The 13,549-nt window shown below is 39.6% G+C and overlaps 1 protein-coding gene across 2 annotated transcripts; it reads right to left on the bottom strand.

Moving 5' to 3' along the window:
- Positions 1–1,539: 1,539 nt before the first annotated feature.
- CEP76 (centrosomal protein 76kDa) lies at positions 1,540–13,497 on the bottom strand. Of its 2 annotated transcripts, XM_014938748.1 has the most exons (12): positions 13,371–13,497; positions 12,191–12,346; positions 11,769–11,850; positions 11,156–11,380; positions 9,914–10,099; positions 9,395–9,492; positions 8,603–8,731; positions 7,470–7,661; positions 5,406–5,572; positions 3,505–3,838; positions 2,368–2,585; positions 1,540–1,892 (listed from the first exon to the last, which is right to left on the bottom strand). In XM_014938748.1, exons 1-12 carry the CDS (start codon positions 13,431–13,433, stop codon positions 1,754–1,756), a joined length of 1,989 nt encoding a protein of 662 aa, XP_014794234.1. In that variant the 5' UTR covers positions 13,434–13,497; the 3' UTR covers positions 1,540–1,753. The 2 variants fall into 2 exon arrangements, with proteins under 2 accessions (XP_014794234.1, XP_014794235.1); XM_014938749.1 differs by lacking the exon at positions 1,540–1,892 and having other exon boundaries at positions 2,397–2,530.
- Between the last annotated feature and the right edge of the window lie 52 nt (positions 13,498–13,549).

Here is a 13,549-nt window from a genome sequence, read left to right as displayed (position 1 = left end):
GGCCGGCAGGAGGAGCGGCGGCGCCCGGGCCGCCCGCCGCCGCGGGGAGGAGGAGGCGGGGGGGGGACAGCTCATAGCAACGCAATGGCGTCCTCGCCCGCCCCCCGCGGCCGGCGCCACAGCGCCCCCTGCCGCCCACGGAGGCGCGGAACGGCCGTAAGCCGGCGGAGGCGGGGTCTGCTCGCGGGGCTGCCATGGCAACCCGCGTCCGTGGCGAGATGGCGGCCCACCGGACACGGGTGAGAGCCCGGTGGGCTTCTCTCACAGCCCTCGGGGCGCCCGTTCTGCGCCGCGCGGGGGTAACACCGCCCCCACTGCAGCGACACACAAGTGTGTGACACACACTGCTCAAACGACGCGCAGTTAGAATTTAAATAAAGCTATTTCCACCATAGTCCAGCCTTCCACATTATGTGAGACATAATCTTACTCCCTGAAGCTCTCATCAGGGGCCTGCGGGCTGTGTTAACAGGCGAACATTTTGATCTTCTAGGTATAAAAAGCAAGATAAAATACTTGACAAATCTGTTTTTGTGTTAAATCTGTTCACAGCAGGGCCAGCAAGTACATCATGAACTATTACAATCTCAAGTTAAAACCCAAGTGCTGCAGCAGGCAATATTTAACACTTCTGGAAAAAAAGGACAAAAATAGTGCTATGCTACCACACTTCTGTTAAATGTACACGCAAATGCCAACATCCATTCCTGCTTCTTCAGGATTAGTTGGCTGGGGTTTTGGTTTTTTCTCCTGTACCAGCAGAAAGAGTTGGATCTTTCCTCAAGTCAACCAAAAGGAGGTGGACGATATGGAATGGCTTCTACAGAAGAAATGCAATAGTTTTGGATTCTTCAGCCCCAAAATGGAGGAGGCTGGAGTCCTCGTGGTGACAGACATGAGAGGCAGGGCATGGAGAAGTGCAGTAAGACCAACAGCTTGCCATTTCTCAAAGCATGAAGACTTAAAATACACTCAGCACAATCATCATCCATGGGTTTAAGGCAAACAGAACTAGAGATGGACAATTAAACATGGGTCTGAGTGTCAGAATCGGACAAAATCATGAATGGCCTGGCTACAACTTCTACCTCAGAAAATTCCTAAGCTAAACATCAAGAAAAAGGCATCAGGTTAAAGCACCTTCTCTGTCCCAGCACAACTATTCTCAATTTTAAATATATTAAAAAAAAAAATCCACAAATTATTAACAAGATTACCTTTACCTGTCTGAACTATTCTTAGAAGCTGATGTAGAAGGCCTTGCTAGGTCCAAGAGAGGCAGAAATAAATTTTGTTGTGGAAAGGACATATGCTTAAATCGTCAGCGTTTCTGGGTATCAGTCACTTGCAAAGCACACCCTGGATGCTACATGGGGAGGAAAAACACAGTCTCTTACCCTGGAGAGGTAAAAAGGACTTTTTTCCTACATGAATTCTCACACCAGAAGAGAAGCTAGTGTTTTACGCACACATTTTAGTAACTTGACCCACATTCACTGAATTTTACTGAATTTCACTGAATTTTTTAGAGTTGGAAAGGAAGTATTAAAAGTAACTTTTATTAAAAATAAGAATAAACTCTTTATAAATACAATCATTACTGTGTACACAATTCTCTTCAATATACACACCGGGATATTCAAAATCAGTGGCATTTATGTAAAATACAACATTAGATTTTAATTGCATAATTTTATACCCACATAATTATTTTGCAGATCTAGAGACCTGAATGATTTTTGGGTTGGTTTTTTCAGAGGACAGAGCGGTATTTACAAGCAAACATGATCCAAACAGCACACGCAGATTCAGGGTATGTGAAGACTCGTACACGAACTGCAAGTCGCACTTGGTCTCCCCTGCAACAGATTACTTCTTCACAAAAAGGAGACCTATTTGACAAAAAGAAAACCAAGAGTAACAGATATTACTGAGTTGTTATTACAATTTTCAATTACATGGGTGCAATTTTTTCAAGTGTGACTAACACTCAAATAGCGATGTGTCATGAGTCTGTCATTACGAATAATAATATTGTTTCTATAGCGCAGGGGCTGTTGCCCTGAAGGAAAACAAGACCACCACTGACCATTTTTATTAAGTGCCAAAAAATTAAATTAAGTCCTCATTCTTTAATTTAACCCACGAGAACCCTATCATCACTGAACTCATCAATGTAACATAAATGCTCTGTACCCCATGACTACTACACAACTCTTCTTCCAGTTGTAATTTAAGGGAGTTAATTTCCTTTAAACATCATTATAAAAAAACCCCCAAAAACAAACAATAAACTAATCTAGTTGCAATTGATACTTAAATATTACTATTTGGTTTTAACATATATATCTTTAAATTTAAACTTACCGAAGACACGTGGCAAATGCTCTCCTGGCATTTCTGTATACAAAATGGATAGGAAACCCTTTAAATGTGTGACCATCAGGTACTGCTCTTCTTACAGCATCTTGAAACTCTTCATTTCCTGCAGAAATGCTTGTTGTACGTTCGAGCTCATAGGCTGCTAGTGCTGGTGACAACAGATAGGACAGATGGTCATCCCAAACAGTAGAAAGGCCAAGATCCTGTGAGGCAAGTCACAGAATAATCACAACCATGCAAAAGGAACATGGGGATATTAATAAGCTTGCATACTGTATAGATTCAAAATAAATCCATGACAAATCTTGGATTCGTAATTAAAAGAAGTGAACCCATGAAGCAGTAAGATTTGTATATCGATTCACATGCCAACCGGAAGAATCAAAACACCCTCAATAAAATATCAAACATCTACCAAGAAATGAAGTTGGACCATGTATGTATTCAACATTATGTGAAATTCATGCTCTGATAAATACTTGACACCCCAAAGGTTGAGCACTATGTGGCGAGATAAAAACAAGAACAACTAAAAAAACCCATTAAAAACAGACAAAAGCTAACAGGGATTTGAAAGATCCTCTCCTTCACATTCAGCACAGGAAGAATAATTTCTGGCACATTACATCTTGTGAAAATCCTGATTAAGGATGAAATTAACTTCTAGAAATACGTTCTAATTTTGTAAAGCACTCAGAGCAAGATCACAAAAGCTGAAAGCCTGCTTTTTATCTGGGGATCAAAACCATTTGTGATGGGCAAAGCCCACTGATGACCAGATCTGATCTTCCTAGCTCTTTTACAGACCACTCAGAGGTAGTCTCCAGGTGTCAGGAAGCTGAAGATCACAGATGTAGAGTGAGAGGCAAAGGCAGGATGGAGAGAAGAACCCACACATGTAGATACAGAATCACCCCTGCAAGTAGTAAGCATGACATCTAAACTAACTCCAAAGAATTTTTCAGTTATTTCAGTTACGACAAACTGCATTTCTGCAAAAGCTGATGGAAAATACACTGCAAAAATATGTCAACTAACAAATGCTATCTAAAGCAAGTATACAGTAAAAACATGCACCTTTATTACCATAACAGATCAGTGACAATCTTTAAACAGAATTACCTTTCTGTGTTCAGAGACCAGTACTCTCAGCTGCAACTCTATCTCGTTGCTTGCTACCGCAGCATCTAGTGTAGAAGCACACAGAGGAGGAAAAGGGGGAACTGAAGATGTTGTTCCAGGGGAACACACTGATTTTATTGCTTCTCCGCTCATGGGTTTCCATTTAGATTCGTCATGCAGGTCAAACACACAGACCTCCACAGCGTCAGAGGGCTGACAATTTCCAAAGAACTTCTGATGGTTGAAGATACAACCTATCGTGCGATAAGGGTACAGTGGCTTGGGTTGTTCAACTACTGGAGGGTCATCAGGGTTGATAGGTCTGTGGATGTACCTAATCAAAAACATTCAGTTTCTAATTAATACAGCTTATTTGAAGGCAAGGTAAAAATATTTAGATAGGACAGATATAAGCCATTTCTCCCATTAAAAATATAAGCCAGGTTTGTCAACATATTTTTTTTCCCCGAAATGGCATTCATTTATTTACATAAAAGTAATTATACACATTTTGGAGGCATAACATGCAATGAAATAATATACCACTTTTTTCTTTAAATCTAGAAAAATAAGCTGATTAATCAAACTGATATTCAACAGCAATTACATTTTGCAACTATAACAACATAATCACATAGTTTCCCCGTTACTCATCACATTTGGAGAAATACATCTTCAAATGCTAATCATAGGATACACGAGCAGTGGCAAAACAATTGCTTATTTTCAACACTGGATATTAATCAGCATTTTTCACAAAGCCAAAAGTCTCATATTCAAATATATAGTCCCACTATGCTACTACCAATGTGACTTGAAGCTTTATATTACAAAAATTATGTTTCCAAAAGTAATGCTTCATATAGCACTAGGAAGTACAATGGCAATATCATCAGTAAAGAGGAAGTTCTTTTCATTGAAGTTTGGAGCATTTTTTAAATTTTTATATAAAAATTGGGACACACTTGAGCAATAGGACACGCAGAATTAGAAAGGAAAGAATTTTTATCAAAGAGGTTCCAGAAGCTCTGGAATACAGAACAGAACATATGCCCTTCTAAAATGACTCAAGTGAATCTCAGAGAATTTGCACAGATTTCTGCAGGTGAAAAAAGTAACACAGATTTCGCAGATTTCTGCTCCTCATATTGCCCTGCCAGCAAGCAGGCTGGGGGTGCACAAAAAGCTGGGAGGGGACACATCTGGGAAAGCTGACTCCAACTGACCAAAGGGATATTCCATACCATATGACATCATGCTCAGCATGTAAAGCTGGGGGAAGATGACAAAAGGCGGGGGGACGTTCAGAGTTATGGCATTTTGCCTTCCCTGCTGGGAATACAAAGCAGGGATGGAGCCCTGCTTTCCTGGAGATGGCTGAACACCTGCCTGCAAATGGGAAGTAATGAATGAATTCCTTATTTTGCTTTGCTTGCGTGTGTGGCTTTTGCTTTACTTATTAAACTGTCTTTATCTCAACCCACGAGTTTTCTCACTTTTCCCCTTCTGATTCTCTCCCCAGTTCCACGAGGGGGGAGTGAGTGAGCAGCTGCGTGGTGCTCAGTTGCTGGCTGGGGTTAAACAATCATGTCAGATTTCATCTCCTCCTTTACAAATGACGGCAGCGATAGCATCAATGGCAATCAGCTGCCATAAGACAGGAAACAGTTGCTATCCTGTATTAAAGCCACTGAAAACTGTATCACAAACTGTTTAAATATTTCACCTTACACTGAACCAGTTATTTTCCAAACAACAGCAGTACACAGAAAGAAAAGTCAAAGACTAGAATCTTTGACTACATGACAGTGTAAAGATAAAAAACAAAAAAGCAACAACAAAACCAGCCCACACAAACCTCACTATACATTGCTCAGTTTTCTTATATTCCTTTTACTCACCTGTGTCCTGTTAAGCTCTCCCAAAAAGCAATTGTTCCATCAGTTCCACAAGTCATTACCCAAGTGTGGGGGACTCCTTTTGCTTTTGTTCCAACGCACACAAAGGCTTCCAAGCCAAAGCCAAGAAGAAGACTGCACAGAAGGTTAGCATGATCTTCACAGTCACCCTAGGCAGTAAATACTAGTAAGCTGGTTTGAGTATCAGACACGGATAAAATCTTAAAGAAAGAAAATAGTGATATTTCTCTAATCATGACTTAACAAGTCATGTTTCCCTTCTGTTTACCTAAAGCATGTATCAGGAGTCATGTTTTTAAAGTTTAAACTTGACAAGTTTTTAGTTTTCTGTAATAGAAAAAAATGTTTAAAAATAGTAGCATCTTCTAATGATAGACTATTTATATTTTTTATTCAAATATACTTTATGATTAATACTGGAAAACATTTCTTATGATTATAAAGACACCTTCAAGTAAACCAAAACCAGAATCTATTGACCCATAAAGGCAAAAGTAACATTCTAATTAAAAGCCAAAATGTACATAAGGCAAATACCTGAGGTAGTGTTAGAAATTACACAGGGAATTTAATCACTTAATAAAATGTAATTCTATTGTAATTTTACTTGAATGTGTCAAAGTTCAGAAAACAAAGATAAAACTAATGCCCCCACAGATCTAACTGTGTAACAACTGAAAGTCATGTGTAGCTGCACTTCACTCAGGAAAAAAGAAGTTTCCTTCACCAATTTATTGCTACCATTGGCAATCTGCAGAAATCCATTTCTGAATGTGATGTGTAATATTCTTTTTATCTTAAGTTATAGCTTACAACAAATGTTAGCTGTAAAGCAAGAAAAAAAAATTCCTCATGCAATGAACCCTTCATAATACAAAGAAGCAGAACATGGAAGTAGCATTCGGAAGTAGAACAGTACAGCACTTTATTCAAATACCACTCAGAATGTTGAAAATGTAAAATTCAGTGCTCTTGGATGTATCGGTTCATTACACAGGTAACAAAATCTTAGCCTACCATAATGTACAAGAGAAATATCCAGAAAAGTAGGTTTAAACAAGTTGCTGTTGAATCTGTGTTCGTTTAATAATGCCACACCACTTTCCAGAAAAAAAAATTAGTAACGGTCCAGCTGGTGTCTCAGGGCTACATTCAGCCATTTTCTACACAGTTTTCCACTTCTGCCTTGGAGAAAACCCTTCCTCTGTGCCTCCAAACACAACAGTCCTCAAACTCAAAGTCATGATCACCACCTCCATCTGAGAGCCAGCGCGTAGCCAGTGGTGCCTTTATCTGCGCTTGATGGGACATTCAGAGACAACAGCTAATGTCTGTTCTGTGTGGTCTTTGAGACAGGTCTAAAAATTGGGACAGAGCTCCTGCTGCCAAGAAGAACAGATCTTTTCAGTACAAACACAGCAGTGAGATTGTTTTTGAACGCAGAAGTACGTCTGTGGCAGTGAAAGGCACCAATCACTCCAAAGAGGTATTAAAAGGGATCACTAGTACTACTATTCATACAACAGGAAAAACTATGATCCAGAGTGAGCTACCATTTATTTCAATTTATTATAGATATCATACAAGTGTTAGATCACTAAGAACTAGGCTGAAACTTTTTGTGAAAATCCCTGTCTTGCAAAAAAATTAATGCAAAGGCTGTGAATATATTTTAGCCCACGTAAAATAATCAGTTTTTCAAAAGAGATTGCTCCAACTGTTCCTAGATTAGTAGCCTGCTCACTGACAGGGATTCATTGAATAATTATATGGGATCTTAGAAAAGCAAATGAAGAAAAGCATGCTCATTGTCAAACAGATGTATTGATGAAGAGACCCCAAAAGTCACAGTAAAGAAAGTCTGCTCCAAAACCACTTTGTCTACTATTTAACAACTGTTTCTCTTTAAAAGGCCTTAAACAAGTTATGTTAACAGAATTTTCCAAATTTGCTTTAATCCATGTATTTGCAGCCTGCTTTAAATTATTGACTTCAGTTAGAATGACAGCAGCTCCATTGTGTCACACAATGACCGTTTTCACATACCTTGTTTCTACATAAAAAAGCAAGAAGGGTGCACCACTGTTCCTGTTTGCCACCACCTCCTCCGATGACAGGAGCTCTTTCGTAACCCAGGACACTGACAAATCGTGCTGCTTGTCGAGGAGTGTCCAGTAACCGCCCTGCTCGAAGTGGTCTGATATATGAACATACTGGACGGTTTACTCCATTTTCATCCTAAACATATAAAATATGGTTATTTGCCAGGCACAAAGGATTCACCTTAATTTAAACTGTCTTTTTTGCTACAGAATTTATTCTCCCTGAAAATAATTTCGCTGAAAAATATTAATACACAAGACCATTACGGCAATTTGCTCAGAGGGACTTTACAGTTAGATTTTTCTGCTGTCTCTGTCACAGGTAAAACATTCTAGACTAAAAATTCAAACTCCTGGAGTAGCACAGGTTGAACTGAATTTCCTTAAATGGGTAAGGAATTGTTCATGCTCCACCACTGCCAATTTCTGTATTACCATCACACAGCCAGGACAGCTGAACTGACCAAAGGGGTGTTCCATGCCATATAGCACCATGTTCAGCAATAGAACTGGTGGGCATAGAGACTAGCCCCTGTTTGGAGACTCGCTGGGCATCAGCTTGCTAGTGGGAGATGGTGAGTAACTGTCTTTGCATCACTTTTCCCCCCCTCTTCCTTGCTTTCCTTCACTTAAACTGTTTTCATCTCAACCCATGAGTTTCTCTTCAGTTTTGCCCTTCCCATTCTCTCCTCCATTCCGCTGGGAATATCGTGTGGATCTGTCTAATAGATTAAAGTAAGTCCATTTTTTGTAACTGTTTTATCTGGTATAAAACTTGTTTGAAATAGTTTGCACAGATCATGTAAGTCTTTGCCACTTGTGAGTATTCAAGGAAAAGACTCAACAGGTTTTTTTATCACCTTGTGCATCAGAAGTGGTTAAAGCCACCCTTCTTTCTGCATCACACTACTGAGCTTCAATGTAAGTTCGATCCTTACAAATTTCATTTTTTGTATCATATACCACATGTAGCCCTGACCTGAATGTAACCATGTCATAAATCTGTACATAAACCTAAAATATATCTAAAAATAAAGACATAAAGAAAGGATCGGTCTATTTGTAAAATTTACAAACCTGTGCAAAAATTTTTACTAGCCTTGCGTTGTGTGTAGGCCTTATCTGCAGGTACTCTCTCCACCACTGTTTAGCATACACAAGAAATAACCGTTCCTTTTCTGCTGTTTTCTGACGTTCCAAAGAAAACTGCAGGTAAGAAAAACAACCAATCACATACATATTAATCCCAAAAAGGAAAAAACCCCACATAATCAGTAAGTACATTAACAGCAAATCAGACCTACATAGAATAAAGCTAAATATTTGAAGCGTGCCACGCAAATTCATTAAAAAATACTATTCTTCAGCAAATCCAATGAACAAAAACCTCAAGTTATATTTTTTACTTGTAGACTCATATATCAAGCTTGACTGAAGGAGTGTTCACGTGAAGTGATGCACTTCTGTACAGAGGATTGCTCAGCTTTTGATGTGCAGAAGAACAGCTGCATGCACCTTCAGGCCAACATTTACTGACTTTCCAGGCAGAAGGTAAATTGAAATTGTTATTTCAAACAAGAGAGAGAGCAAGAAAATATATGCTACTTGAAGAAGATTCAGTATATCACACCTTTTTTATTTTTGTCTGTAAAGTTTTGATACAAGTAGAAAAACTACTAAAGTAATATTTCAAATAAAGAAATATTAAGTATAAGCAAAGTAATTTAAAAAAAGGTAATGATATTTAAATTTAATGGGAAAAAAAGTATTGAACATCCAATTCAGAAACGCACAGCCCTCAATATCTACATAAATAATTCTATACTGAATTTACACCCACAATAAAAGAATCACCCTAAAATGACTTACTTGAGTATTAGTTACTTCTGGAGACAGCACCTTATTAAGCTGTGGATACATTTCCAGTCTGATGTTTAAAACGCCAACAGAAACCTTTGATTCTGTACCTTTGAACCAAAAGAGATTTTGATCAGTTCTCTCAAATTCATTTTACTTAGGACATCTCAGCCGGGCAGGATCAAATAATTAAAATTAATATTTTAGCTACATAATCACAAAAAATGACAAGACTTCAAAAGATGAGAAAAATCATTAGATTTACTGGATTGATACTTGCAATAAATCAACAGCGAGAGTTCCCAAACATGGAGACCCATTATTACACAGGATTTAGAAAATACATTTATAGTATTTTGGTAACAGAAAAATCCAACCGTTAGCCTCCTACACATTTTCTAAGGATACTTCAGAGTAATATATAGAGTTGAACTAAAATTAAACTACATCATCAATACTGCTTTAAGCTTATAAGCAAGCTCAGTACCCAATATTTTAAGTCATAATTACGGCCTTATTATTTATCCTTACCTACACCCAGGAGTTCAACAGCAACATTTGTTACACCATTCTCTGCAGCCAAGACAGATCGCCACTCCAAGAAATAGGATGCTACTAGTGTGGTCTCACCAAATGTGTCTGTTTTGATCAGAACCATATGCACTGGATCACATATAGATAACATAGTGGTTGCATCCACCATTTTACTTCCATCACCTGCCATTATTAAACCAAGATAAGATATCAAGAATATTATCATGCCAAGTCGTCAAAAATAAAAAAGGATGCATTTACATTTATTGCATACATTGCATTTTAAGAAAAATCCCACACCCAGAAGTATAAGCAATGATCCCATCTTAAAATGAGACTCAGCTACAGAAAGATTACAGTTAATTTACAGAGAAGGTAAAAAGATTCCTATAGTTGAATACTCCAATGTAACTGGTTCAACTGCACAAAAGGAAAAATGGAATTAGCATTTAAGAAAATAAAGAATATTAAAGAACCCTTAAGTAAAAGCAATTGAAAAATATTCTTTTAGTAAGTTGGAATGCATCAGGTCAACTTACTATACGTCAGTACTGAGGAAGCAGCTTTCTCTGTAGTTAAGCTTCACTCTCTGATATAAACTGCTCCATGAGCAGGAGAACTAATAAAGTCTGATTTTCTTTGAATTTGTGGTACGTTCACTCCCTCCAACTGCAATAACTACGGGTTTCTCTCTGTTCCCTGATATTCCATAAACTACCCTGGATTCCAACAGGATTCAGACAATATCCAGAAGTCTTTTCATAACATGCTTAGCTCCTACCATGTTCCCTAGCTATCATCAGAAGAAGGGTAATACAGGCTGTGGATGACTGACTCTTCTGTAGGTGTTTGCCAACCAGTAGGCAAACCAAATTCACACTGAAGTTTTTCCTTCCATACGACAACAGATCTACATTTCCCTTCTTCATGTGTCAGCACAAAGTTTGTGAAAATCAGTGTCCTTAGTATCTCTTACCATCTCTGAGACCATCATCTCCCTGTCAGTTATGGATACAGCCGGTCAAATTCAAAAGTTATTTTAGAGAGGAAAAGAACAGGCAAGAGTACAGACAGATCTACAAGTAGCGTAACCTGATACAGTAATCAGTTTCCTTAGAAACACATGACAAAAAATAGGAAAGCAAGACACTAAATAATATCAAACGTATTTCACAATAACTCCGAAGTCAGAAAAAACCACCCCGATAGCATCAGGTTTAAACCCACAATATTCCTTACCGAGGCTATCCTTGTGTACTTCAAGTAAAAAACCATCATGAAAATCTGGCTCACAGGCACACGGGACAGGTTTAGAACGGAAGCGCTGATTTCGAAAATGTAAACACAGAGTGAAGGTAGAACAGACTTGGCCAGGCAGGGGCTCCGGTTCCTGAAGATGTTCCAGAAAAGCTTTTCCACCCAAAACCTGAAGGTAAAGATACCTCCGTGTTGGGTCAATGTTAGCTGTAAAGCGTAGCAATAAAAATGAAGAGACTACAAACAGATCGTAGGAAGCACTTAAACATGTTAACTAACAGGAGACTAGAAAAAAAGAAACTTTTTTGAAACAAGTTCTTAGGAGAAAGTAATTGTAAAATATATGGAAAAGATCTGAATGTAAAATAGAGATCTTAATGAAAAATAAAATTCTAAAGAGCAGTCAAATTTTATGCAGCGCTAATTTCTCCTGCTTACATGAATTTGCTTCCTCTAGATAAGCAGGAAAAACATCTCTTTCTCCACATTTTGAAGGCTATAAATGACTCCAGTTCATACTAGATTACTAATACAGAGTTCAATAATCATAGACTTCAAATTTCTTTCAAAATATTAAAATAAACAAGTAACATACTTTTTTTCAAAACTGGTGGTTCTCTGTCAACAAAATGTGTTGATGGTTTTGGAGCTGAAGTCCTCTCCTTTTCATTCACATCCTAGAATTACAATTGAGACTTTTTAAGGCATCAAGGGAAGAAACAGTGCTCTTATCACAGCCCTCTAAAAATTACAGACTCCTCCATTTCAGCTGAATGCCATTCTTTTGGCATGCTCCCTTCTAGTACTTCATTTGTAATGAAACTGAACAAATACTCTTAATGTAGTATTATCATTAAACCAATTTTAACATGTGCATTAGGCTGTTCTGCTCCTTATAAGTCACAAATCACTAGAGCCATTTAAACCCTTTAGAAGGAGTGAGTTTTCACTTTGCCAAAATACCAAGTCAGTAAGAGGAATAAGTAAAAATATTTTAACTCTTCAAAAGCTACTTACAGTTATGAATTTAAGTTCCTTCATAACGTCATCAATGATTCCTCGTTGTCTTAAGGCTTTTATGAGATCTTCTGTGGACAACTGCTGATGCTCAGGTGCTAACTCTTCACGTATAGTCTCAGCAAGGACTTCTCTTATCCTGCCATGGACATCCATCTGAAAGAAAATTCACTATATGCTATAGATACAGGCTCTTTAAATGGTAGTACCTATAACAGTCACTCTGTAAGACTGAAGGTATTCTCCTAGGAACACAGAATTAACGACACCAAAATATTCATCCTTTCAGAACTAATCAAATGAGTCACTATCTCACCAAAGCAGCTCTAACAGTTAAAAAAAACCATGAGCAAACCCAACCTGAGCCTTTTCATTGCTCTTGACAGCATCCCCTGCCTTTAACTTCCCTCCTTGCAAAAACGCCTGCAAATCCACCAATTACAAGATGGCCACTGTTTTTAACTACTTGTCTCCCTCAAAACTGAAAATTTGGATAATAGTTTATTATTTTTTAAGGGGAAAAGTACACCTTCATATACTTGTAGGCAAGGCACGAAAATAGGAAATCTCCATGGCAAGCTTCTCCTGTGCTCAAGGGGAAGTCAGAGAACTTCTGTCCTTCACCTCAGCTGTGTGCATGGGTTTGCAAAGCCGTTTCTCACACAGGAAGGATGCCAAGGCCATAGCCACTGCGACTTGAAATACTTTGCAATATACTATTTATTTCCCCATCAGTCCAAGACTCAGCTCCAAAAGCAAAGAAAAAAAAACAAAACCAAAACGCCTCAACAACAACAACAAAAAAGGCTTAGGACGCTCAGAACCTCATCAGAGCCTCGGGCCTTGCCCCGACATCGCTGCTGTCCTCTCCCTGAGGCGACACAGAGGGAGAGAGCAGCGACCGCAGGGGGCTCGGACGGCAGAGCCCTCAGCAGGGGGGGCGCAAAGGCCGTAAGCCCAAACACCGCCTGGAAACCACCTGAAGCGGCGAAAACAAAGCAGGGCGAGGGAGCGGGCACGCCGAATGCCCCCACCCCCTCGGCGGGCGCTGCGGCCACCGAGGGCCCGCACCACCGACCTGAGAAGTGGCAAAGCCCAGGCCGGGCCCCCTCCTCCCTTTCCCCGGGGTTCATTCCCCCGGGGCAGGAGAAGTCGCTCCGCCACTAAGAGCACCCCCCACCTTGAGCAGCTGCTGGTGGATGATCTGCTTCAGCTCGGAGGCTTTCTCCGGCGGCAGCGCCATGGCGGCCGGGCAGCCCAGCAGCCGCCGCGCTTCCCGCCCTGGGAGTAGCGGAGGCCGCGCGCCAGGCCCCGCCCCCAACCGCCGTTGCGGCGGGCGCCAACTGGCGGGCGCGGCGC

Source organism: Calidris pugnax, unplaced genomic scaffold (assembly GCF_001431845.1).
Source record: "Calidris pugnax isolate Ruff unplaced genomic scaffold, ASM143184v1 scaffold13, whole genome shotgun sequence".
Classification (NCBI taxonomy): domain Eukaryota; kingdom Metazoa; phylum Chordata; class Aves; order Charadriiformes; family Scolopacidae; genus Calidris; species Calidris pugnax.
The sequence above is the reverse complement of the archived record's forward strand: the minus strand, read 5'-3'. Positions and strand labels throughout refer to the sequence as shown.